The sequence below is a fragment of the Trachurus japonicus genome, chromosome 10 (assembly GCF_045865225.1).
Source record: "Trachurus japonicus isolate A0001 chromosome 10, Traja_1.0".
Classification (NCBI taxonomy): Eukaryota; Metazoa; Chordata; class Actinopteri; order Carangiformes; family Carangidae; genus Trachurus; species Trachurus japonicus.
In genome coordinates, this window is record NC_140916.1 from 1,073,263 (window position 1) to 1,101,223 (window position 27,961).

The 27,961-nt window shown below is 42.5% G+C and overlaps 1 protein-coding gene across 1 annotated transcript; it reads right to left on the reverse strand.

The window, feature by feature from the left end:
• Nucleotides 1-999: 999 nt before the first annotated feature.
• On the reverse strand, nucleotides 1,000-27,904 carry enpp6 (ectonucleotide pyrophosphatase/phosphodiesterase 6). Its single transcript, XM_085788950.1, has 8 exons — nucleotides 27,655-27,904; nucleotides 10,276-10,455; nucleotides 8,160-8,271; nucleotides 6,233-6,374; nucleotides 5,949-6,128; nucleotides 3,772-3,909; nucleotides 3,368-3,491; nucleotides 1,000-1,503 (listed from the first exon to the last, which is right to left on the reverse strand). The coding sequence occupies exons 1-8, from the start codon at nucleotides 27,899-27,901 to the stop codon at nucleotides 1,289-1,291; spliced, it is 1,338 nt and encodes a 445-aa protein (XP_085645076.1). The 5' UTR covers nucleotides 27,902-27,904; the 3' UTR covers nucleotides 1,000-1,288.
• Between the last annotated feature and the right edge of the window lie 57 nt (nucleotides 27,905-27,961).

Genomic DNA, 27,961 nt, shown 5'->3' on the forward strand with positions numbered 1-27,961 from the left:
TTCCATGGAAGCTGGAGATATGTGCAGGTAAAACACAGCATGAGTCCTGCTGCTCCGTTGTGTATGTAACTTCATGTTTTATTGTGACAATGAATGGTAATCATGTAAGGCCTTGACCTTACCCTGTAAAGTGCCTTAAAGGACAATTCCGGGCAAATTCAACTCGGGGGTGTATGTTCCTATCATTTTAGGTCTAACAGAAGGAAGGTGATTTTCAGTTTAATGTCAACTGTTTTGCGGTAGTTGTGTCTGTCCCCGCGTCGCCACGGCAGCAATGAATGGGAGCGGATGCAAGTTCTGCTGTTTCCATCCCTCAAAGCCACAGACAGCGTCAGATGGAGACTCAAACATGCAGCCAGAAGTTTATTTACTTCAAGCAAGCCGACATGTTTGTAAAACTAGACCAAATCAAAGTCTTGCGCGAGACCCAAGTTGATGCGCTCGGTGTGTTCAGGTGCAGTGGGAAAAGCTCCCGTTTGTGTCATAAACACAGGAATATCAACTCTTGACTTGCTCAAGTAAAAAAAAACTTCTCTGCGCATGTTTGAGTCTCCACCTGACGCTGTCTGTGGAAAAAAATGTACACTTGAAGCAAGTAAAGAGTTGATATTCCTGTGTTTATGACACAAACGGTAGCTTTTCCCACTGCACCTGAACACACCGAGCACGGCAACTGGGTCTCGCGAGACTCTGGGAGACTTTGAATTAGATCTAGTTTTACAAACATGTCGGCTTGTTGAAGTAAATAAACTTCTGGCTGCATGTTTGAGTCTCCATCTGACGCTGTCTGTGGCTTTGAGGGATGGAAACAGCCTAAACAGCACAACTTACATCCACTCCCATTCATTGCTGCCGTGGCGACGCGGGGACAGACCATAACTACCACAAAACAGGAGACATTAAACTGAAAATCTTCAGATTCCTTCTTTTAGACCTAAAATGATAGGAACATACACCCCCGAGTTGAATTTGCCCAGAATTGTCCTTTAAGATGATGTATGTTATGATTTAGCACCGTACAAATAAAACTGAATTCATCAAGTAGACATTCACAGGCAAATATGGAATTGAACAGTTGGTTAGATTTCACAGACGTGCATTTATTCCATTTACTCCAAATCTCAGAGGTGTCAAACTTCTGATGAGACAGGAAGGAGGAACAGAGGAAGTGTCGTTGATTTTCCCTCCTCACAGATTCATTCATTCACCCCTACGTGGTCTAAGTCCCTCTACAGGATCAATTCTCTCTCTACTCTCAGATGCCACAAACACTAGACCGGTCCGTGTGTTAGTCCCGTCGTGCCAGCAGTATTCCTACCAGCCCCATGCAGCCGGTCCAGAGGGCTGTGGACCGGGGCGGGGGACCGGCTGAGCCCTTCAGGAGGTATTCCACCCGAGACCAGGAGCCGTTGTTGGGCAGCGGTGTCACTCCCAGCGTCCGGCACATCACGTTATAGATGTCCACCGATCGGATCGGAGCTGCACGGAGATTTCGCTTGAAGTCTGGATGAAGTGGAGTAAAAACAATGATCAGATGTTATGATATTTGATTTGATTTGATTTTTATTTGTCTCAAACAAGCACAAAAAGACAAACAGTCGATGTAACAAGAAACAAAAACAATAATGATACTGTGCAAGTTTGAGAAGGGGCTGAAGGAAGCAAGGCTGATCAAGTTCAGCCCCCCCGCCACATTGTGATTCATGTCATACACCAGTAGTTCCATACCTTTTTAAAGATTAAAAACATATTACTTTAATATGAAATAAGACCATGATTATAAATAAAAAGAGTAAAATGATCTGTCCAGTTCTTTATAGCTGACCAAGAGTGTATGTTTGTACTTACTTTTAAATTGTTTTAAGTTATTGCACATTTTTATATCCTCATCTAGTCTATTCCACATTTTTACACCACAAAAATAGATGCTAAAACTTTTCAGGGTAGGTAGATGTCCTGATATTATACAACAGTTAGTTCCGACCGGTCCCAACCGAGCAATTTGATTGGACAAGAGACGTTCCATGAGTGCTGATATACAGTATAACAGCACTGGGACTTTTCACAGACGTTATCACTCCGCTGTTCAGCTGGACAGGAGCTAAGTCAGAGCCAGGCTCCCCATACAGGAGCTGCCTCATCTCTCTGCTGCTGCTACAGTTAGAAACCTGAACATTAAAACCTGGACCTGACCTGGTCCGTCTAATTGGAGATAAATCTCTACTAAACACGGCTGGAAAAAAATCACCGCGGGGGCAACTACGTTTTGACGGTGATGTGTTTTGATATTAGCGTTAGCTGTTGTTAGCCACGTAGCTCAGCTACTAAGCTTCAACTGTGTTTATAATGATTAGGCTACATAGCAGATAAACACATGTAATACGGTATCGATAACGTCTCTGTGTCTTCACGCTGGTCCTGTTGCTGCGCTGCTGATCAGACACGGGCTCAGAACCAGAACCAGCACTGAAGCAGCTCGGTGGAAAAGCTTGTAGCTAGTAGCAAGCTAGTATGAAATGTTTATGTGCTGCCTGGCAACAGCCTTGTCTCCCTTCCAGTTACAGAACTATTTCTGTTGGCGGAGCCAAATAAATAAACAAACAAATCATAATCTCTTGTAGTTTATTACTGTTCTAAAATGCGCTCGTAGCACTGTTGTATAAAAGCAATATCACACTGAGGTCGTGCTGTTGTACTGTATATCAGCACGGTGGGATTATCTGACCGAATCACAGCCGTGCTGATATACAGTACAACAGCACTCCCTCTACTGTGATATTGCTTAATTATGATTCACTACATTTAACTTTTCCACCAACATTTCTCCAGCAGCTCACTGGCTCAGTAGAGACCGCGGCCAACAGGAGAAGAGCGTGGACGCTGAGGGACGCTGTCAAACAAATCTGTTACTTGCTTGACAGATTAAAGGTGTCAATAAATTACCCAGAATGCACTTTAATAAAGGGGACACATTATGGAAATGTCACTTTCTGAAGGCTTTTGTCTTCTGGTCCCAAAATGTGAGAATTGACAATAAAATCTGTTGAAATCCATGTGGTTTTACAAGCTGTTCCCTCAGTTGTCTTTCAATGATGTAACTAGTTTTCTCATTTGCATAATCCCTCCTCTACCTGGTAGCAGTAGAAGGGGCGGGGCAAGCAGTGGCTCATTTGCATTTAAAGGGACAGACACTGAAAGCAGCCGTTTGTTGTTGTTTAGAGAGGATGTAAAGAGCTGTGATGTTTGATCCTTGGGGGATTCTGACTGAAGCATGTGACAGACATGTCTTTAAGACACCTGGGGACTATTTTAATTTGTGGAAAAGGGACAGAATATGTCTCCTTTAAAGATATGATGCGTGTGTTACCAGGTCCCGTTGCCAAGAAAAAGCCTCTCATGTCGAGGAACTCGTTGTCGTAACCATGCCAACCGTTCTGCCAACCCGAGGCCGGCCCAGAGCCATTCTGCCAGAACGGGAGATTCGACTTGTTCTGGAATTCACGCACAAACATAAACACACAAGAGATCCTGTTTTCATCCACGTGCATGAGATACATGAAGCTAAAACCAGCCCATAATGATCCATAAATAATGATGAAATAAGTTGGCAGCAAAAATGATTTTCAGGATTGTCAGCTCCCCTGTTGTTTACCTTCATCTAACCCTCGTCTCTGTGTTGACTTCTAGTTGAGCTGTTCTATGTTAGACAAGCATGAAGGGAAACACACTTGTCCTGGTCAATGTGACAACAGAAGTGATGTGATGCGTTACCTCGGTGATGAACCAGCCCGGCTCGGCGACCAGCGTCAGGTGGGAGACGAACCTCCCTCCTTTATAATGGAAACGCTCGGGGATCTCCTGTTTCTTATACACACGCATGTTAGGGACCCGCAACAGTGCATCATACACCTGGAATAACACACACACACACACACACACACACACACACACACACACACACACACACACACACACAGACACACACACACACACACACACAGACACACACACACACACACACACAGACACACACACACACACACACACACACACAGACACGATGAGAACCTGTCCTTTAAACTGCACATTGATAAACTCGTTTCTAAACTGAAACTGAAATGAGGTTTCTTTTTTAGGAATAAATCATGTTTTTCATTCCAAGTCAGAAAACACTTGATCAACTCAACTGTTTTACCCTTGTTGGACCACGGAGACCTGCTGCTTTTTATCAACGCACCTGATCAGGTTTTAAAGAAACTGGATACTGTATATCACTGTGCTCTGCGTTTTATTACTTGGTTGCTAGGGATGTCCCGATCCGATATTGATATCGGATTTATGTCCGATATCAGCCAAAAAAACGAATATCGGATTATATCGGACTGCATCTAAAATCTCCGATATAAACGCTCCGATAAAAGCAGTCCATTATTCCGCTCCAGCACTTCTGTCCCATATGAATAGGTGACTCTCGTTCACACTCCAACACAGTAGGTGGCGCTAACGCACCTTAATGTTGGTGCGCCGCCTGCCAGAGAAGAAGAGCGCCCCTCCAGCATGCAGAGATCACATGATCACAACAACAACAGCGTGTGTGCAATTGTAGCAGGGAGAAGTGATGTCGGCCGCATGTAGGCTACACACACACACACACACACACACACACACACGGACCGGTCGCGCTTGCCCGCTAATAAACGGTAAATGTGCTAGGGGTCGGTGGTCAAAGACCAGCTGGTCCACATGTTGTGCCGTGTTAACAGGCTAAAGCCAGAATTAAATTAACGATGCTAATTTCTGTTAGCCCGTCTATGGCGTTTTACATTATACGTTAGCATTAAGCTAGCGGGCTTTATGCTTAGTTACTGGCTGTGTGTTTTGAACGTTGTTTCAAACTATGTGGGTTTGATTAAACATCTTTGATGCTTAATATATTGCTTTACTCCTCTTTTTATTTTATGTAGCCTATGCCATTTTTACTGTAAGGCAGGCTATAATCTTCAATTTGGAGTGACAAATAAAACCTTGAAGCAAGAAGATTTTGCCTTTTGTTTGACATTGATGTACCTACAGTAATTCAGTAACAGTTGTAAATAAGGTTTATTTTTTAATATTTTACAGTTCAAAAGTAAGCTCACTACTGTCTGTCCCTTAGAAGAACATGACAGCAGCAGCCTGTCAGTCAGCAACAGGACGATCTCCTTTGTATTAGAATTTGAAAAATATAAATAATCGTTTTTTTTTCACCACCCCTAATATCGGATCAATATCGGTATCGGGCCGATATTGAAGGCTGCAATATCGGTATCGTATCGGAAGTGAAAAAGTGGTATCGGGACATCCCTACCGGTTGCAGCTATCGTGTACATCACTGTTCCTTATATGCCGTCGCACATTGTCCATCTTTGTGTGTCCTTAGACTCTCTCATTGGTTGACTTTCATTTATAAATCTGTTCTTGGACTTTTGCCGACATATTGTGTGTACACGAAACCTCAGCCGATGTGGCCTCAGCGTTCTCAGGACATTATACAGATGAAGGTCCCGAGAGTCAGAACTGAACTGGGCAAAAAGGCTTTTAAATGTTTTAACCCCGTCAACCTGGAACGATGTGCAGATAGAAGGACTAGAAACTGACTCATCTTGTAACTCTGGGTGAATTCAGGTCAGTTATAAAGACAGAGAACTGAGCTCAGGATTGTGTGTGATTGCGTTGTTTAATCATGTTTTCCTGAAATGTGTGATTGTATTTTATTTGAGTCTTGTGTGATGTGCAACTGAGCTGTTTGTGTTGGCCAGGTCACTCTTGGAAAAGAGGTTTTAAATCTCAATGAGTTTTTTACCTGGTTAAATAAAAGAGATTGATTGATTGATTGATTGATTGATTGATTGATTGATTGATTGGTTGATTGGTTGATTGGTTGATTGGTTGGTTGGTCCTGGTCTCACCTTCTGGGAGCTGCTGTCTTTGGTCCACAGATTGACCACCGGTCCCCTGTCCATCATCTTGAGGACGTCTGACATGTTGATGAACTTGTTCAGCTCTATCACCTTCTCCATCCAGTGGATGTTGGTCATCCCGTGGTCTGAGAACAGCACGATGTTCAGCTGCTCCGCCATCTTCTTCTCCTGCAAACAGAAACAGAAACAACCACAAACAGATAAACACACACGGTGCATGACAGAGGAAGTGGAGCTGTAATAACAACACAACAACACAATAACACACTCACTTTGACTTTCCTGTTGAGCGTCTGCAAGGCTCCATCCAGCTGCTGCACAGCTGTTCTGACCTGTTGAGAGTCTGGACCAAAGTGATGGCCCTCCACATCCACTTTCTCATAATATATGGCTGCCATGTCTGCTTGGCTTTTGCTGTAAATACATTCCAATATGTTTTGCACAATTTGTTGGGCAGTGATTTCTAAGAACATTCCTTAAAAAAACAAAAACAAAATATATATAACTAAATATTAGTGCTGTCAAAGTTAACGCGTTAATTTTGGACATTCATTTTAAACATTTAACGCGTTAAAAAAAATAAAAATTTACGCAATTAACGCAGTTTTGTTTACTTCCGGTGGTGGCTGACCCGTTACGTGTGCAGCAGGCAAAGCATGTACTGGCTGTAGCGCCGTTGTTCTTCACTTTATTCAGTTTTAAGATTTTTTCATGCAAGTAAGTAACTGTTTAGATGACCAATATGTGGAGCCCATTAACTTAACCGCAGGCCTTTAGAGCTTCACCGCCGGCTGCTTTCATTCTTTTTAGATTAGTTATTGAATGTTTGTTTAGTTGTTGATTAGTTTGTTTGAATGAAAAGTGAAGCTTCAGGTGTGAATTGGACAGAAGAGCAGCGTTGCCTTGGAGATGTAGGCAGGAAAAACAAAATATGTTGGCGCATGCCCATAAGTGGTCTTGATGGTTTTGATATTCAACCTGCACTTCAACACATGGAGCCTGGGATGTTTTGTTATTATTTCTGTTGGAGAATATAAGCAAGTGGCCTTTTTTGTGCCAAATTTGTTCTTCACAGGAGAGAAACTGTGTTTAAAGTTTAAAGAAAGCCATTAAAATAGTCTTTGAATTTAAATAGAGTTGTTTGTGTTTATTCTACATTAATTTGATGATTATACATGAATACATTTTCATTATAAGCTCTGGTCGTAAGAGGACAAATTTATGCATTTATTCGTTGATAAATTAATCGCGATTAATCTAGATTAATTACAGAAAATTGTGAGATTAATTAGTTAATTTTTTTTAAATCTATTGACAGCCCTACTAAATATTATATCTGTAAGTACAGATAAACCTCAATACAATATGACAATATTTCTTTAATGGCTGTTCCAGAGACAGATTTCTTTGGATAAAGCAGCTATTAAACCGTCATTGGTAATAATCTTTGTAACCGCCATCCCAGACACTGAACTAAGCACAGAGACTCCACACAACAGGAACAAACACTCGACTGAAATTTAGCAAGTGATCTCAGGCTGATGGGAAATGTGTTTGCTAAGGGCTGCTAAGAAAATAAATATGTGATGTTAACAAAAAACTATACCGAACATGTATGAATTGAGTTGGGTTTTAATGAATTTTTAAAGGGACAACCAGGAGTTTCTATTTGGTTATAAAAAGTCTGATATTAATGTGGATGAATCTCCGTTACCACTTGTTAATGGTCCATTCTAGATAAATCTATGGTTTTGTCTCTATGGTTATTTTGTTATTATTAGTGGTGGTGGAAATGCTGGGCGAGCCGACCAGCGTTTCTTTACTTTCGGTTTCGTGGCGAGTCATGAGAATAACGCCGCCGTATGAATCTCCGTTTATGGTGGGAACTACGACGGTATGTGATCGTCTTCCAACCTCTGACTTTAATTCTTGATGAATGAAAACATGAGTCTGTCTTGACCCGGTCAAAGAATTTCACGGCGCGGAGGCTCATAAATGTAGTGTGGAAACACTTCACTTTAACAAAACTCCTGGTTGTCCCTTTAATTCTAAAAAAGAACAAGGAAGTTGACGCTTCACTGTGGTGTTTGTGAAGCGTTCATTGATGTTGTGGTATGTGTTATTCTCCTGAGCGTCTCTGCTGCTCTGACAGGACAAACAGCTGAGGCTGCAGGTCAGGCAGACCGGCTGTGTCGTTACCTCAGGACGTTGAGAGCCTTCTCTATCGCGTCTGTGAGGTTCTTCTCTGATGGGCTGCTGACGTAGACTTCACAGAAAGATGGACGGACACCCAGGATCTCTACCTCACAGCCTGAGGACACACACACACACACACACACGGATAAACATAGGGATGTAAACTTACTGCATTATTTACTGACAAGTTCTTTGGAAGCTTTTCTTCATTTTCCAAAATGTGCCTCCGTGTTAGAAGCTGATCCCCCGGTACCAAGATTTTGTGAAAAATATTCCAGTTTTAAAATTGACTGAAACCTTCCTTATGTGAGCAAATCATGTTGTGTGTCTGTGTAATGTGAGTTCTTCCAGACTTTCAGATTTTTCCATTAGTCATTTTTGATGTACTGTATATAAAAATGTGCTTAGTCACTGTTTCATCACTCTCTACAGGAAGCATTTCAGTGCTCCAATGTTTTATAGGAATAAAAGAGACATTTTAACCTTAGTCTAAAGATACAGTGCAGTAATATTTCAAATTAGTCAGCTGCCCTCTGTCAGCTCCATAACCCCCACCACCTTTTCACAGACAAGCAGTCAGTGGACAGCCCATTGTTCACTTTTTAAGGGATACAGTAGTTCAACATTTTGGCAAATTCGCCTATCACCATAAAGTCATAGCAGTAGGTTCATTACCTTGAATTGTCGGTGCAAGCTGTTTTTAGATCGGCGTGGCAGAGACGTGAGCTGCTCAGTACTTTCACATTTCCCCCATCAAACTCATCAAATACACAATCTAAACTGCAAAACGCTCTGGTGGACAAGTTGTGACCTGCACATTCACCACATTCACTATGAACCAGTGTTGTTTTCGTTAACGATGACGATGACGAAATATTTTCGTTGACGCCCCTTTTTTTCATGACGATAACGAGACGGTGAGGAGACGAACATGGCTCTCTGATGACGAAAACATGACCAGACGTGTGTGAGTTTTCGTTGACGAGACGAGAACGGACGTAAATGTTAGTGGTAGGACTGGGCTAAATTCCATATTATGGATTGTCATTAGGCTACTTCACATGATTTAGCAACGGCTCAGTCAAAAGTAGAACAACGCTGCTGAAACGAGCCGCGCTGCGCCGCCGCCCGGTGCTTGTGATCAGAGCGGCAGAGAGCAGCAGGCAGTGATCAGCTGCTCTGGTGACCGCGGTGCAGCGGCTCCGCGGCGCTGATGGTCAGACGTTCAAAATGCACGACATTTCTGCTTATTGTGCGTATAACCTGTCAATTAAAAATCAACAAGTGTCTGCAACGATGCTGCATCCCATCCTTGTGGTCACACCACCACCTGGCATGCAGCGCACATTCTGCTCAACACACCTGCCGTCACTTGACCAGAAGATACATGGACGCATTTTAAATATAATCCAGCAGAAAAAAAACTGAAGGCACTACTGTTACCACTTTATCTGTGTAGGCTAATGCATAATCCTTAGAGTATTTGCCATTGGGTGGAAACATTATGTGTAAAACCATTCCTTTATTGAATTAATTTGTTAAGACTTTTTTTTTTTTTTTACTAAAACTGACTAAAACTAGACGAAAACCTTGTTGAGTTTTCGTCGACTAAAACTAGACTAAAACTATCACATATAGAAATGACTAAAATTGACTAAAACTAATAAGTATTTTCGTCAAAAAGACTAAGACTAAAGACTAAGACTAAATCTAAAATGCCTGCAAAAAACAACACTGCTATGAACTACAACTGGAAATCATACCCAGACACGGCTGCTGGGCCGAGTGATGCAAAAAGTATTTGCCTCATGTGTCGTAATGTTACATAATCATATGTTATTATCTCATAGCGTGGTGAATGTGCAGGTCACAACTTGTCCACCAGAGCGTTGTGGAGTTGTTGGATTGTGTATTTAGTTTGATGAGGGAAATGTGAAAGTACTGAGCAGCTCACGTTCTAAAAACAGCTTGCACCGACACTTAAAGGGAATGAACCTACTGCTATGACTATAGGGATCATTGCAGTAGTCAAATTTGCCAAAATGTTGAAATATCCCTTTAGAGACGTAGCTACCGGCCACGAAAAAAGAAAGCAAGACCTAAACTCAGCCGTGCTCACCAGGCCAGTAGTACATGTAGACCTTCTTCCCCAGCTTCTGCAGCGTGACCCACAGCGGCTCCGACCCGTTCCACCACAGAGGCAGCCGGCTGTCGGCGTTCAGCCCGATCAGGAACTCCTTCTGAGAGTCCTCGTCCCACATGAAGTTCCCCGTCATCTGGTGGGTGTCACAGTGACGGCCTGCAACAAACCGACACACACAACATCACAACAACAGTTAGCAGGAAGTCTGAGAGAGCAAGTTTAAAGGGATAGCAGCATTTTTTTAAAGTGTGGTTGTATGATCTCCAAATATCCCCTAAGTACTTTAATTGCAGTAGAAGACTCTCTGCACTCCTCCCGTTAGCAACGCCAGCCCATAATAGCCCTGCCCAGAGATTTACAACATACAGTGTTGTGAACAGACCCAAAGAAACGGCCTATTTTCACGGCCTAAAAGAGGTTTTACCTGAAAAAATAACACACAGTTCCATTGTTCACTATAATATAATTTTTTCCAGCCCTTCAAAGTGGCCAGTCCCAATACACCCCCCCGCCCTACTTTTTAGCCCTATCCCTAAATTTTGCGCGTTCCTGTGAGGGTAGTGATGTCCCAATTACTCTTTGCATGTAGGGGTAGTGGACATAACGTATGAATCTAGCCCTTCAGAGCGAGGTATTTCAGATGCTGACTCGCCCAGGTTGGGCCAGAGAAAATTTCCCAGAATCAGGTGGCAGTAGCATTAGTTTGTTAGAATGAAAAGTGAAGCTTCATGTGTGTGTTGGACAGCAGAGCAGCGCTGCCTCGGGGCTCTGGATGTACAGAAATCACCACATTTACATCAATAAAGTAATCTTTTACAATGAACCGATCAGTCTGCATTACATTTTCTTTTCTTTTATTAAGTTATATAACATGGCAGCATTTTTAATTTGTCATGATGAATGACAAAAAAAACAGTTGCAACCGTTAACTCCATGTTGCTGCTGGGTTTGTTGTTATGGTGCGACGTGTGTGCAAACGTAACTACGCAGTCGCTTACATGCCCGAACGTAAACTATGCAGTGACATAGCAAGTGGAGTCCCAATTCCTAGGGAAGATTACAAAGCTGTAGCCCTTGTGGCTTCACATTGTAGTTTTAGGAAGGAAATATTCAGTTTTATGTTCTTTCAGTTTGTAGACGTTCAGAGCCACAGACGGACACAAAATCATTTGAAAGCAAAACAGAGTCAGCATCAGGCAGGACCGGCTGGATGAGTGTGTGTGTGTGTGTGTGTGTGTGTATATATATGTGCATGTGCCTGTGTGTGTGTGCATGTGTGTGTGTATCTCTAGCCAGTCATCCTTTCAAAAGAAGCTCCATAAAAAAACACACACATCAGCACATCACGAGGAGGCTGCAGAGCTCACAGCCCATTGGTCGGGACGGCCTGTTGTTGTAGGGCTTAGAACGAGAGGGCACTGACACACACACACACACACACACACACACACAGACACACAGACAGACAGACAGACAGACAGACAGACACACAGACAGACACACACACAGCAACCAACTAGTGAAAACAGCCGATAAGTTGTGAGGTTTTTTCCTCCATGACATATTTTTAATTCCAGAAAAACCAAAACATCCTGATCCGTCTCACTGGATGACAAAGGAGAACTTTTTAAAGGTTTGGGTCAGATCATGTTGGACTGTGTGAGTCCATCAGGACCAGACCCGGTCCTTCAGGCCCTGTGAGTCAGCTCCATTCATGCTGATGTCATGGACCTTCTGATAGAACATCTACACAACTGGCTCTGTCATCCACACTAACACTGATTCACTGATTATGTTTAAATGTGTTATTCAAATATGTTCCACCGTATATTTTTTCATTTTTCTTCCAACATTTTTACCAGCTCTTAGTCCACATGAGGGGGAGTAGATAATGAGTGAAAATTCAATTTTGGGTGAACTATCCCTTTAAATGAAAAAAAAAATAAAATAAAAATTAATAAATAAAAAAGGGGGTCTGGGTCTGTGATTGGCAGGAGTCTGGACACGTGCAACGATGCAGGACATCTGAGACAATCATTGTGTCTTTGTCCAGTCGTTCTGTCCCACCAGCAGGTGGCGGTGCTGCACCACAAAGCTGCTACAGCACAAGAGACAGAGAAGAACTGCTTGTTGACGGATGGGCTGTCCCATTCCTCCACACTTGGCTCAGTGCGCTTGGTTACGCACACACTTTGGTGATGGCCGAACGTATATTTACATATAGTGTGCAAGCATGGATTAAGTGGCCAAGCGTGTGGGGGGAGATTTAAAAGCAATTGGGACAAACTTGACAAGTGCAGCCTGTGCCGTTGCGCACACTAGCACAACTACTACACACTCACACAGTACGGCAACAACAGTTTTAATCAACAGCACTGCTGGATCAGTCTCATCTACTCCTAAAGTGTCTCTATGCGCAAGATTCAGATCATAACTGTGTAAGTCCAACTCTGTAAGTAAATAAAACAAACAAGAAAAACAAAAAAATAAAAGCATGAACAGAGCTGATGAATATAAAATATGACATTAAAAAGTCAGAATTATGAGATAGAAAGTTAATTTCATTTTATTGAGATTAATTCAATCACATTTCCTAAACGGGCTTGTGGCTGCCGGTGACGGCGGACTTCACCGTGGTGCATTGTGGGATTTATACTTGGCCAAACACCGCTGGGATGCGGTCTCACCTCTAGTGTGGGTAAAGTACAAATCAACACGCTGAACTTTCAGTCGTTGGAGAAACGGGACACACTGAACTGACACTAAGAACATGAACGCACACGCCAAGCGCCTAAGTGTGTAAGTGTGATGGAGTGTGCATATTGGGACAGGCCCTAAATCACAGCACAAACTTCACCCTGTGACTGTGACGCAGCTGTGGGCGGAGCTTGTACCAACCCGTGATGTCATCAGGGCAGCAGATCCCTTCAACTAACCGACACTAAACAAAGCATCACACCTACATATCTATAGGAGAGGAATAATGTATATTTATTCTGTTTCCTTTTTTTCTTATCCCTTCCTACCAACTTTTTTCATTATTATATTGTTAATAATAATCATGTCTATTGTTCTGTCTACATCTGTTTGTTTGTATGAAGAGAGAGAAAACACTATTCCCAGTCAGAGCTAGAAATAATCACCAGAACAACAGTGGAACATTATCTCTATAAACCTAAACCAGACGACCATGCCGGTGTAGAATACCACTTATGACTGGGCTCACTACAATGACTTTGTAGCTTGATTACATTCAGGTAATACACCTACTTAGTAAGCTTTATGATTTGAGTCAGAATATTAGATGATATCTGTAGCCATCATTTCTATAATATTAACTTTTTCTACTGCCTTCTATACTTCTCTTGCCCTGACCAGTGACCACCCACCATGACCTCATCCTATATTTGTCTTTACTGCACTTCCCCCTCTGCTCCTGTCATGGTTACTAATTCATTCATTAATTATGGTGCTTATAATTATTATTATGGTGCGTTCAAGGCAACCCATAACTTGTGTTTTTCCGACCTGTGAAGTGGTACCAGTTCGATCTGGTACGAGTTCACGGGTCAGAAGTTACGAGTGGCCGTTATAGTGACTTTCACCGGTAAAACAGGTCGGAGAAACACCAGTGGGTTGCCTGGAACGCTACAAAGTCGTAAGTCGTGACTTGAAGCTGTAATTTACGGTTTCAAAAGCCTGCCTGGAACGCAGCATTAGCCAAAACCACCGGATCGCTTACTTCTGCTTTAAGTGATTACATCCAGCAACAACCGCAGTGAGTCACTGTTAATGGTAAACACATTGAAGCTCACCACTGAAATGAGTTTTAAATGGGGTTTTTCCTGCTGTTTCTGCTGCTTTGGATGTTTTCTGTCAGTTCAAAGACAGTAAACAACCTTTAACGCTGCTGATTCTCTCTCTCTCTCAGTATCTGTGTAATAAAAATGTCCATAGAACTGAATTACATTTGTACGTTGATCTTTGTTGAGTCGACCTGTTTTATGACACATTACATTAAGTTGTAAAACACAGCTTATCAAAGTATCGAGGAACATGAATTTATTGACTTTAATCTGAACTGAGCCTTGAACCTTGTGAAGTTTAATATGAACCATGTTATCTGAGTTAATGCAGCAGCTCTACTTCATCATGTAGTCTGATCAAACTAGACACAGGTCTATCAGTCTCAAACACACCTGGCAGCTTTGTGTACTGCAAGGCCTTAAAGGGATAGTTCAACATTTAGTCAAATTGGCCCATTGCCATAATCCCTATAGTCATAGCAGTAGGTTCGTTACCTTTAATTGTCGGTGCAAGCTGTTTTTAGAACGGCGGAGCAGAGCCGTGAGCTGCTCAGAGCTACGCTACGGAGGCTCATTATGGGATTTCTTGGTTTCCCTCATCAAACTCATCAAATACACAATCCAACAACTCCACAACGCTCTGGTGGACAAGTTGTGAGCTGCACATTCACCACACTATGAGATAATAACACAACGTTACCACACAGAGTTGTTTTAGAGGGAAATTCATGCTAAACCGCTGATGCACGTTACCTTCAGGGACAGTTTTTCATCAACAGTCTCTGTATTTACCTTAACATTTCTAACTCAGATCAGACCATGGGCTTCTTCTTTCTTTCTTTCTTTTTTTTTTTGTGGGGATAAAAAAATGAATGACCAGAGGGGGAGGATATCGAAAGCAAAGAGTTCACCACGGGCCTTTTTTGGCCACGGGCCCTAATGCAACAGCATTACTTGCATTAATGGTACTTCACCACTGATGAAGAACCTCTACAGCGACTCTAAAGTCATGTAAGAGGCTGCTCTGATTCACATGAACACACAGATACACAGAGCAGCTGCTGGAAATGTTCTAGGAGCAACAGTGTATCTTGCACAGCGGCGGCTCAGCTGACTGACATTAACACAGAGACACTCCGTGACCATGACCTTGATCTTGGGACTAATCTGGATAATAACCTGCAAAAGAAAGGCCAGCAACGACTGTCTCGTTTGAGGAAACTTTCCAAGTTTCAGATTGATACATAAGTCCCTGATGATTTTATCCAACAAATCACATGTTGAATCTGTGCCGACCTTTTCTCTCCTCTGCTGGTTCAGAAACCTCAACATCAAGTCAAAAACTGCACTAAGCAGAGTGATAAAAACAAGCAACAAGTAAGATTTTGGGAGTCCAACAGCGTAGCCTACTTACAGATAATTAGGAAGGCTAATGCCATTCTTTCTGATAGCTCCCGTCCCTTACACTCTGAGTTCCAGCTTTTGCCTTCTGGCTCCCGACTCAGACTTCCTCGTATAAAAAGTAACAGGTACAAGCTCCTTGATCCCTACAGACATCTCATCTCCCTTTGGGATTCTGTACAGGGTAGGAGTCGTACCTGACTGTTTGACTGATATTCTGTGGCTCTGTTTCTCTGTTTCTTGTTTCTTGTGATGTTGATGATGATGTAGATATGGATGATACGCACTGATTGCACTTTTCCGGTCATTTATGGGCTTTTTTAGTCGTGCCACTGTTGTTGTTTCAACACACTGTATTTTACCCCCCCCCCTTTTAACGCTAGAACTGCCAAGAGGTCATTTTGACCTCCATAGTCGCTGCTAACCAAGATCAACAGAACAGTGTGTGTCTATAAAAATTTTCAAAATTGTTACAAATTTCTGAATTCATGTCTATTTCTCATGAGAGCAAGGGACTGTCATTGTTTGGTCCAATGTTTATGAATAATGTTCATTTGTTATCTGTTTGACACCTGTTTTAACTGTTTGACAGCTTTCTAATATCTGAACTCGTGTTGTGTTGTGGGATGAGGTCAAAATTACCAACTAACTAAATAACTAACTATCTAACTATCTAACTGACAAACTGAGTGACTAAATGGACATTATTTAGCCCAGATTGCAATGATTGGAAAATCTATTTTATACATTTTTATATACACACACTGTTCGAAAAAGTGAAAATTAATGAGTCGTCTATATTGGTTGCCTAGCAACGACTATTGTTATTTTTTGTAAAGTATGTGTGTGTACATGAATGTGAAGCATTACTATGAAGTGTTTTGAACTGTGTGTCTGGCTGATTATATAATGTATATGGATGTATAAATGCAGTCCATTTACCATTTTTGTATTAGAATGAATGAAGGTCAAAATGACCTCTTGGCGGTTCTAGGTAAAATCACTATTTTTTTTGTCCTCTTTTATACTAGAATCATGAAAACGCATAAGATGATGTAGAACACACTTTTAGGAAAAGTCATCGACTGGGAGACACAGGGTTTTTACACAAACAGAGTTATGTGCATTTTAAGAAGCGAGAGGTCAAAATGACCTCACGGCGGTTCTAGTGTTAATTGTGTGTCTTGTATCTGTGTTCTTTGTACTCACTGCAACAATAATTGCCTTACGGGAACACAAATAACAGCCTTGAACCTTGACCTCTACATAGTGCCTGTGACCACGAGGCTGCAGGTGAACTAGAGTCTTGGTTTCTGCTCTGGTCCAGACCGTCTGCTGCTCTGTCCAGTAGTGATTCTGCCTTGTCAGCATTCTGCATGTTCGCTCACAAGGAAGGACAGAGTCGTCCAGCACAATCAGTGTCACCTCAATTCACAGTCCAACAAAGTGAATCCACGCTGCCTCACATTTCTGTCTGTGTGTGAGGCAGCAGCTTCAGTTCTCCCTCTGCTCAGCTCTTCTTTTGTCTCTCTCTGTCTCTTTCACTCCCTCTCTCTGGAGGCTCACTGACAGGGTGGGAGTCTTTGGCAATCTCATGATTCAGAATTTTGTTCTTAATTTGCTCGCCTGGTTAAATAAAGGTTAAATAAATAAATAAATAAATTTGCTCGGATTCAGATTTGTTTTTGTCCTGATTCAGATCAGCATCATTAAATATTAAAGGGATAGTAGCATTTTTTAAAAGTGGGGTTGTATGATCTACAAATAGCTAATAAAGTACTTTAATTGCAGTAGAAGACTCTCTGCACTCCTCCCGTTAGCAACGCCAGCCCATAATAGCCCTGCCCAGAGATTTACAACATACATTGTTGTGAACAGACCCAAAGAAACGGCCTATTTTCACGGCCTAAAAGAGGTTTTACCTGAAAAAAAATACACAGTTCCATTGTTCACTATAATATAATTTTTTCCAGCCCTTCAAAGTGCAGGAAAAACACAGTTTTTATTTGGACCTGTATGTTGTAAATCTCTGGGCAGGGCTATTATGGGCTGGCGTTGCTAACAGGAGGAGTGCAGAGAGTCTTCTACTGCAATTGAAGTACTTAGGGGCTATTTGGAGATCATACAACCACACTTAAAAAATGCTACTATCCCTTTAATGCACATGGAATACACTATTCCAAGCATGTGTGTTTTGGGAAAAGGATTTGGGGATTTCAAACTGCCAAGTCGTCCACATGAGTCACATTGTGGGATTATCTTTTGTGACATTCAGAAAAGAAAAAAAGAAGAAAAATGGAAAATAATAAATTAATAGAAACATGACACGACAAGTGACATTTTGGAAACCAGATATTTAGAGAGGTAAAACCTTGAAAATGAATGATAAGAAAAAAATAATAGTAATGTTACAGTAACTACTGTTGTTGCAGTTTTCTGATTTGTTTTTGTCCCTAAGGACCTGACAGGACCTGAACTGGCAACCAGCTCCACGGCCGCTAGCTTGTTAACGGCTGAGGACTGGGCCCAGTCTGTTTCCAATGAGTGAGCTAACACACTGGACTCCAGCCTGTGTTGTGTTGTGACATAGTGACCCCCCCCCAGCCCCCCCTCCCCCCCTCCCCCTGCTCATGCGCTGAATAAGACTGCACTGCACAAAGCCGCAGCTGTGTCAACAATGTCCGTGTCCACTTGAGTGACACCTTATAAGGGGGGGGGGGGGAGGGGGGGCTCTGCAGGCTGTCTTAGAACCAGCTGAGTCATCCTTTGGGTTGTGACTAATCCCTCAACAACTACAGCTATGCTGAAGTTTCCACCTCACAGACCCAGCAAAGGGGGGGGGGGGGGGTCTTTGTTTTTGGTCTGCAGCTTTAGTCTGAATGATAAGTGATAATACCTGACGAGGCCAAGAACAGTTGATCTCACCAACCTTGTTCTCTGGCTTCTTACAATAGGAAAATTCCAGAGTGATGACCACACCACACCACATCATCACATCACACGATGGAGAGTCCTTGACACAGATGTCATTTCTCCGTTCTGAGCCCAGCTTGTTTCAGCTATTGTTGTTCTCATTGCACAAAAGTAGAATAAAGAAATCCAGGATAACTGAGTAAGCGCGGCTTGACTGAGTCTGATCGGCGCATCGTCAGTAGACCACAGAGACTGATCACAGATTCACCGATGAGAGGACAGGTGTGGCTGCTTTCCTCCAATCAACAGGAACTTAATGCTGATGTCAGGTGACTCAAAAAAAAAGCACCATAGCTGTTGTAAAGCTCAGAGAGAGGCAGCAGACAACTGCGGACTGAAACTATAAACTATAAGCACAACTCAAGTTCCTTTCACAAACCAACAGTTGTGCACTTTGCCTAAATGATGAGCAGTGGGAGTTGATTCATTGCACAAATTCCTTATAATCTTAAGTACATAACAAGTAATACAAGTTCATACAGCAAAAGTGGCCAAAAGTGCAACAGGTGAAAATGAATTACTGGTAAATATAAAAACATCATGCAGTCTTAGTGTTGGGCGATTTTGACATTCTCAGATCGTCCCAATCGCCCTCCCGGGGGGGGGGGTGCGTGTGAGTTTCGCTTTTACCGTGCACCGCTGTCATGCTGTCATGCATGCGCGCTTCTCTCTGTGTGTGTGTGTGAGGGCTAATAACGGAGAAAGAGCGCTATGATCAATGAACGGAACGATATTGCGTTGCCGAAAGCCGAAAAATCTATTCGTGGCGGACGTAATTTATTTGTGGCCTATCAGTGAACACCTCGTCGGGCTGTAACATACAGGGCTGGCGTCGGCAGCCTAGTCACAGCCACAACACCAGCTAAACGTGTTTCCTCTGATTTGAGGCGGAGTGGCCACCCTGTTTACCACAGAGATGTTGTGTGCGGTCATATGACTACCTGGCTCCGTCTGATTGGACGTCGCCAGTGGCTGCATTTGATTGGTGAAACACTATCATTTGACAGAGTATCTGTTGGAAGCAGCGAGAGGAGCGGCTTCATTAAAACAAAGACAGATGGCGCATTAGATCAATAAAAAAAGTAGCGAGTATGTGTGTGTGTAAAATCGGCAAGAAAACAAAACATCGCCGATCGTCCTTCCAATCGCCAATCGGTACAACCCTATGCAGTCTGCTGCTTCAATTATTGCTTTTAACAATGTTCACATGAGGTGTATAAATTATTTGGAAGGTGGTTGCTCACACTCACTCAATTTTATTCTCATTTTCTTACCTCAACCAATATTTAGGCCAATATATTAACATTTTATAAAAAAGAAAAAGAAATCTATATGCCATTTTTGCTCCATTGCTTTTTATGAGAAGCCAGTGATGTATAGCTACTAGTGGTCATAGAAAATATCATAGATGGACACAGATTTATAAATGTATTTTGTTTGGTTATAAATCAGGCCAATATGTACATAAGAACATGGAATAACTGTCTGAAACACATTGATTTCTGATCTGATCTGCCACCTCTTTGTGAACAGCAGCATTTTGTGGGACCATTCAAACCCGTGTTAATACTAGTCTGGATACTAATGTTCTTCTACAAGATTCACTCCTGGTAACAGTAAAATAGCTCATTCTAAGCCAATTTACCGCAGTAATTATTCTCTAAATTATTAGAAAATGGGGTTAACAGCCAGTCATGCAAACTACCGTCAAATACCGTGAAACCGATATAATTATGAAAAATACCGTAATATAAATTTTTGGTCCAGCTCTAGCCCCACTCACCCCACAACACACACTCATACATGCACTCTGAGCGTGCCATTCATCAACCATGACAAAACTCGTTACTCTAAACAAAAAGCTCTCGTCCAACTGGAGAAGCCCCCACCAGAGGAAGGAGGAGGCAGGAAGGGTGGGGGGGGGGGGGGGCTGTGTGCTGGCTGGTTGGGCTGGGGACAATTAAAGGGATAGTTCACCCAAAAATCAAATTTCACTCATTAATTAATTAATAATTAATTATCTACTCACCCTCATGTCGACTAAGAGCTGTGAGAATTTTCAGAGTCCTCCGTGCCTTCTCTGAGTTACGGGGGGGTTCGTGCAGCAGTATTTGTCCATATAATGGTTGTCAATGGATACCAACTTTCTTCGTCCAAAAAGACACACCAAAAAACATACAAATACCTCCATACTGCTCGTCTGTAATGTCCCTCTTGTATTGAAGCCCCAACATGAGAAATTGTTCCGCCGGTGCACTGACACAGGAAGAGCAGTGAACTGAGACACTGGGAGCTTCCGCTACAAACAAGTTTAAAATATAGACTTGTTTAATTTTTTTTGGAACAATTTCTCATGGCGGGGCTTCAATACCAGAGGGACATTACAGACGAGCAGCATGGAGGTATTTGGATGTTTTTTGGTGTGTCTTTTTGGACGAAGAAAGTTGGTATCCATTGACAACCATTATATGGACAAATACTCTGCACCGAGACCCCCCCGTAACTCAGAGAAGGAACGGAGGACTCTGAAACTTCTCCCAGCTCATAGTCGATATGACGGTGAGTAGATAATGAGTGAAATTTGAATTTTGGGTGAACTATCCCTTTAAGTTAAACACTGAATTGAGAAAATAATCAGAAGATTAACCCAGAATGGAAATAAGGAGGAGTTATAATTGGATATAAATGATCCAATTAGAGCTTCAGCATGACTGTATTTACATGGCAGGAAGTTCAACACTTAGACACGTCCTTCATTCTCACCACAAAACACAGGAAACATGAGCAGCTATGAACCCTGTCACATCACTGGTTCCTCACGTTACACTCCAGCTTTATGGCTGCCATAAACACTCTGTCTCTCATGTGAGCCCATTAAATATGATCTAGTCCAACTTAAAGGGGAACTCTACAAGTCCACTCGCTCTTCTGCTGTTTCGGTTCCGCTCCTCTCGCCCATGTGCATCTGTTGACAACGAAGCCGGCGAAAAATCAATAAATGGAGCGGTGGAAAATGTCATGTAGGCATCACAATTACTCCGGAGCTTTTTAATTAAAGGACAATTCCGGGCAAATTCAACTCGGGGCTGTATGTTCCTAACATTTTAGGTCTAAAAGAATGAATCTGAAGATTTTCAGTTTAATGTCTCCTGTTTTGTGGTAGTTGTGTCTGTCCCCGCGTCGCCACGGCAGCAATGAATGGGAGCGGATGTAAGTTCTGCTGTTTAGGCTGTTTCCATCCCTCAAAGCCACAGACAGCGTCAGATGGAGACTCAAACATGCAGCCAGAAGTTTATTTACTTCAACAAGCCGACATGTTTGTAAAACTAGATCTAATTCAAAGTCTGGCGGAGTCGAGACCCAAGTTGCCGCTCGGTGTGTTCAGGTGCAGTGGGAGCTCCCGCTTGTGTCATAAACACAGAAATATCAACTCTTGACTTGCTTCAAGTGTACATTTTTTTCCACAGACAGCGTCAGGTGGAGACTCAAACATGCACCGAGAAGTTTTTATTACTTGAAGCAAGTAAAGAGTTGATATTCCTGTGTTTATGACACAAACGGGAGCTTTTCCCACTGCACCTGAACACACCGAGCGCATCAACTTGGGTCTCGCGCGAGACTCCGGGAGACTTTGAATTAGATCTAGTTTTACAAACATGTCGGCTTGTTGAAGTAAATAAACTTCTGGCTGCATGTTTGAGTCTCCATCTGACGCTGTCTGTGGCTTTGAGGGATGGAAACAGCCTAAACAGCAGAACTTACATCCGCTCCCATTCATTGCTGCCGTGGCGACGCGGGGACAGACACAACTACCGCAAAACAGGAGACATTAAACTAAAAATCTTCAGATTCATTCTTTTAGACCTAAAATGTTAGGAACATACAGCCCTGAGTTGAATTTGCCTGGAATTGTCCTTTAAGGTAAAAATGTAGCAGAGCCACAGGAGAAATCCTGCGTAGTTCCTCTTTAAAACAGAGCACGAACATGAATACACAGTGTGCAGAGGGGGGGGGGGGGTCTGTCAGCGTTGGGCCACTGCCAGAGTTCATGATGGCTCAACTTTTTAGAGCCGCCACTGTCTGACTCTGTCACCATGACAGTGACAGAAACTAGACAGCAGACGGGTGGGGGGGTGGGTTGGGGTGGGGGGGTCGCGGTTACTGTGTGTGAACTCATTCAGTGAATGACTGACCACAGTTTCACAGTCTATGGACGCGTACACAATGGATGCACACAGCATGTGAGACCCGACACCTCTGTAATTTACATGAAATGAAAAGATTTAGCAAAATGCTGCAGTCGGTTTTTTTTTTTTTTCATTTTCTTTTTTGGTTGCTGTTGTAGCACTTTGAGATTTCTTGTTAAATGTAAAGTGTGTTACAAAAAAAAGTGTTATTATTATCATCTGTAGTCCCACATCTAAATACAGACACAGAGCACAATCTAAAATACTGGAGAAGATAAATTGGCAGTGGACATCACAAAGACAATTACCACATTGTTAAATGACCCAGTCATGTGACGAGTGCAATGCGTAACCAAGGGGACGGGGTGTTCATTGTATCTGTGTACACTGGACAGCATGCTTCACTATGATGTCTATCACTACTACTACTACTACTACTACTACTACTATCATCATACTACTGCTGGTCAATGTGCAGGTCACAACTTGTCCATGAGAGTGTTTTTGAGTTGTTGGATTGTGTATTTAGTCTTGTTCTTCACCATGGCCCCCCGAGCACTGAGGTCTGCTAATCAGCTGCTCTTAACCACACCGAGAGCAAAACTAAAGACGAGAGGAGACAGAGCATTCTCTGTGGTGGAACAGCCTACGTCTGCATACTAGGACTGCACAAACACTCCAGCACTTCAAATCTCTTAAAAACTCATCTCTTTTCCTTGGCATTTTAGTTTTATATGTCTTCACTCTTGTTTTATTGTTTTATTACATGTTTTATTGTAGCTACATTACCTGTATCCCATCTAGTTTTATTGCCACTAGTTTTGCTTGTGTGTTTTATTGTACAGCACTTTGGACAACCTGGGTTGTATTTTTAAATGTGCTATATAAATAAATGTGTATTGTATTGTATTATATTGATGAGGGAAATGTGAAAATACCATGCGCCTCTGTTGCGTTACCTGAGCAGCTCATGTCTCTGCTCCACCGATCTAAAAACAGCTTGCACCGACAATTAAAGGTAACTAACCTACTCCTAAGACTAAAGGGATTATGGCAATAGGAGAATTTGCCAAAATGTTGAATTATCCCTTTAATGGTATTAACTTGGGACCGATATGGGGCATCGTTTAGCTCAGTTGGTAGAGCAGGTACTAGGGCTGGGACGATATGCTTTTCTCCCGATTCGATTCTTCTACGATTTTTTTGGATGGCGATTCGATTTAAATTGTGATTCTACGATATTGCCGATTCTCTTGATTTTTAGTCTTTAGCATTTTTAACATTTATCTGCACACAAATACTGTAGGAGCCTATAAATGAACATACTCCATTATAAAGTGAACTTAAACCCTTTTCAAAACCTGGACTCTCTGGATGTAAAAAAAAGGCGAACAAATGCACATTGCACAATATTTAAAAAATTCAAAAAAAAAATCAGTTTTTGAAAAAAAAAGTCGATTTAAAAATCGTCAAAAAGGATATTGCGATATTTATGTGAATCGATTTTTTCTCCCACCCCTAATCTCCACGACAGTTTTAGTCTCTCCCTGCTGGCTCTTTCTCTCTCTTGAACCACAGGTAGTTAGTTAGTTAGTTAGTTACATTACAAAACATCAACGGGACATGGTGTTCAGTGCCCCAATTGCATTAGGAATAAAGGAATTAAAAAAAAATATTAGGATTTGCCCTTGGCACTTTGTAACGTCTACCAGAGGGAAGACGTTCAAACTCTTTGCTGTTGGTTAGGAGTTGAGCCACACCTGGGCCTGGGGGGCTTCACCCCCTATGAATCCATGCACCGTTGGCTGTTGTTCCTCCAGCAGCATTACATGAACATGAAACATGTTTCATGCACTGGCAACAAGTAGCAGCAGGTCCTTGTTGTCACTGTTATTAGGTTTGATAGAGAACGTGATAAACAGGTCTGAGGAACTCCTTGCTTTAAAGTACCACCACAGTAAACATCCCATACTGGCTGATCCCAAGGACTGCATCATGGCTGGGTATTATGGCTAAGCTCAAGGCTCAAGGCTCAAGGCTCAAGGCTCAAGGCTCAAGGCTCAAGGCTGAAGGCTGAAGGCTGAAGGCTGAAGGCTGAAGGCTGAAGGCTGAAGGCTGAAGGCTGAAGGCTGAAGGCTCAAGGCTGAAGGCTGAAGGCTCGGAGATGGGACTATGAGGACAGACGTCCTCTAGCAGAGGGGACGGAGGCTCAGGTCCTGTAGTGATGCTGCTCATCTTCTATCACTGAACGGTGACCAGTGTCGTGCTGACGTCTGCCCCATTTCACCTGAATGCAACATCAACAATACGTTCAGATATGCAACCGCACCGCTAGATGGGGGGAATTCCTACGTATTAGACCTTTAAAAGAGACCAAACCTATGTGTTTTTTAATACGATAAAAAAACTGAAATTTTAACTCAATGTGATCAATTGTGAAAAGTGACAAGGAGCTTAAGACATGTACATACAGTAAATATTGACAGACCAACGGGTCCATTGTGTGTGTGTGTGTGTGTGTGTCTATCCACCTTTTTCCGAACGTCTAAAACGTAGCCTGTTTGCCGGTTTTGCTCTTCCGGTGGAATGTTATGTTTACGTTTCCATGGTTTCAGTAGTCGCGGTAAATGCATGGATTTTTTTTTTTCCCAATGAAAATCTATAAAACGCATGGATCATCACAGCAGCTTTTAACAGTGGATATCATATCACAAAAATTGACATCCGTGTTAACAGCCAGCGTTAATAGATCCATGCGTTTACCGCAACTATGACAACGACTGAAAACCATGGAAACGTAAACGTACAATTCCACCAAACCGGCAAAACTGGCTTCCGGGTTTGACCATAGATGACGTTCAGAAACTTGTGGATAGTAAAATAATGAGTTAAAACTCATTTGAAACTGTATGATCTTCAGCTGATGAACCTGTGGACCACTGACACTGTGACAGAGGACAAGAGTGGAGCAGTGTGATCTGTGTGATGGGGTCAGGCCGTGCTCACACTGCCAAGACAACGTGACACACGTACATCCCAGAACCACCTCTGAACGAGGTCTGAGATCACACCTCCAACAACAACAACAACAACAACAACAACAACAACAACAACATGTCCTAAATACGTCTTAGACCGACAGACACATCACAATACAGTAGTAGGCTATGATGGAGGTCAGCAGTCTTCACCATGATAGTGGAGCAGAGATGGACAGAGTACTCCACCCCAGTACTATACTACTGGTCAAAATGTACTCCGTTACAAGTAAAAGTAGCTCAGTCGACATGTTACTCCAGTAAGAGTAAAAAAGTACTTGCTTTTAAAGGTACTTCAGTATCCAAAAGTACATCTTTTAAATGTACTGTAAGTCAAAGTAAGAGTCAGAGTAAATGTCTTATTCCTCTAATAGTTTGTAAATGAATGTAAGCAGCTTTTAACTCTTGTTAGTGAGAATGAACTCTTTGCTGCTCAGCTGCACTGATGTGCTGCTTTTAGGGGTTAGGGTTTCCTTCACAGACAAACACAGCTTGTGTCCAATAGGAGTTTAGAAAAAGACCTGAAAGTAACCAGTACTTTTCAGCCTTCCTAGAAATTTCCAATTTCTGAAAAACATGAATTGCCCCCCCCACCCCCGCCCCCCAATAAAAATACCCCAAACTATTCAAAATTTAACAAATGTATTTTCAGACTTCACATTCTTCACATCTAAAAAGAAATGATTGAAATGGTGGAACAAATAATGTTTGACAAATCTATTTCTGACTCCACATCCCACCTCTGGTCTCTGGTCTCCTCCACTACGATGCAGATGAACGGGGAGTTTCTTACACAGATGTCGATGACATCAGCAGGTTTTAAAGAAACAACCCCCTCAATCTTAGGGCTTCATTTATTGATATTCATCCAGATCAATTAATCATGCATAAAGTAGTTCCATACACTGGGAGAAAAGGAAGATGGGGAGAAGAACTGGGGATCTGGGAAGGTCGGAGGGAAGTGAAAGATAAGAACGTGAGTATGTGCGGCTCGCCCAGCATTTCCACCACCACTAACAATAACAAAATAACCATAGAGACAAAACCATAGATTTATCTAAAATGGACCATTAACAAGTGGTAACGTAGATTCATCCACATTAATATGAGACTTTTTTATAACCAAATAGAAACTCCTCGTTGTCCCTTTAAAAGGGTTTTCCATGGAGTTTTTCCTCAGTGGATGTGAGGGTCTAAGGACAGAGGATGTTGTTATGATGGGATGTAAAGCCCTTTGAGACAAACTGTTAGTAAAAACGGGCTATAGCTACAAATAAAATTGCCTTGCCTGTGCAGTACTTTTTGAATGATATGCCGAGACTTTGCGGAGTTGTGATTTATAGCGGCATAGTATGAGTTGCATACGGGTAAAAAAAAAAATCACTTTTGTGCGCCCCCCCAATCCTGGCATCGGATGTGCCCCCCTGCCCTCACGTCAGTTGGTGCAGTCTGGGCTGCTGCAGGGTGGAGACAGACAGCAGCACTGACACTTTTCAACATTTTTTTTACTTTTTCCTCTGACCTTCATTCATATTCAACCAGGCATCGTGGCAATCTTCCTTTACCCTTCTGTCCAACATCTGGGCATCCATCTAATATCTTTATATTTAGAGGTCCAAAACTCTGGGATGGTTTAGATGTGGTTCTTACACATCCTTTAGAAAGTTACTGAAAAAACATCTCATGTCATAATCTTCAGTGTTATTTTTCTGCATCCTTCTTCCTTTCTTTTCTTGTTTGTGTTTCATAGTCTTTCTATGTTGCACTGTACATTTTATTGTTTATTTTGAATTTTCTTTGCTGTATTTCTGATTGTTTATCTTGAGTTGATGTAATTCTATGATGATGGGAGTGGAACTTTGTACAAGCCTCCTTCGTTCCCTCCTCACACTGTTTTATCTTGTGCTAAATAAATAAATAAATGAATAAGTCAAGCAGAGTGGACCTGACCTGTCATCAGTGAGTAGTAGTTGGGGTAGGACAGGCTGGGGAAGTCCGGCGTCATGTAGTCCACCTTCACGCCGCTCGCCACCAGCTCGCGGAAGCCGGGCAGCGCGTGCAGGTCGTCCATGTAGTCGTAGCGGAAGCCGTCGATGAGGAAGGCGAGCAGCGGCGTGGCCGCGAGACACCGCTGCCTCGCGCCCAGCAGCGCGAGCAGCAGCAGCAGCAGCAGCGCGAGGGAAGGAAGGGAGCGCATGGCTGTGTGGTGCTGTGGCCTCGTGCTCAGCCCTGTCCCCTCTGAGGGAGATGAGCTGTC

What these genes read in the sequence shown, in the direction of transcription:
- enpp6 (XM_085788950.1), bottom strand. Translation starts at nt 27,901, where the DNA reads ATGCGCTCCCTTCCTTCCCTCGCGCTGCTGCTGCTGCTGCTGCTCGCG. An exon ending in AAGGCTCTCAACGTCCTGAG is followed by an intron (nt 6,375 to 8,159) that starts GTAACGACACAG and finishes ATGTATTTACAG; the next exon opens with CAAAAGCCAAGCAGACATGG. An exon ending in CGGGCTGGTTCATCACCGAG is followed by an intron (nt 3,492 to 3,771) that starts GTAACGCATCAC and finishes CGTGAATTCCAG; the next exon opens with AACAAGTCGAATCTCCCGTT.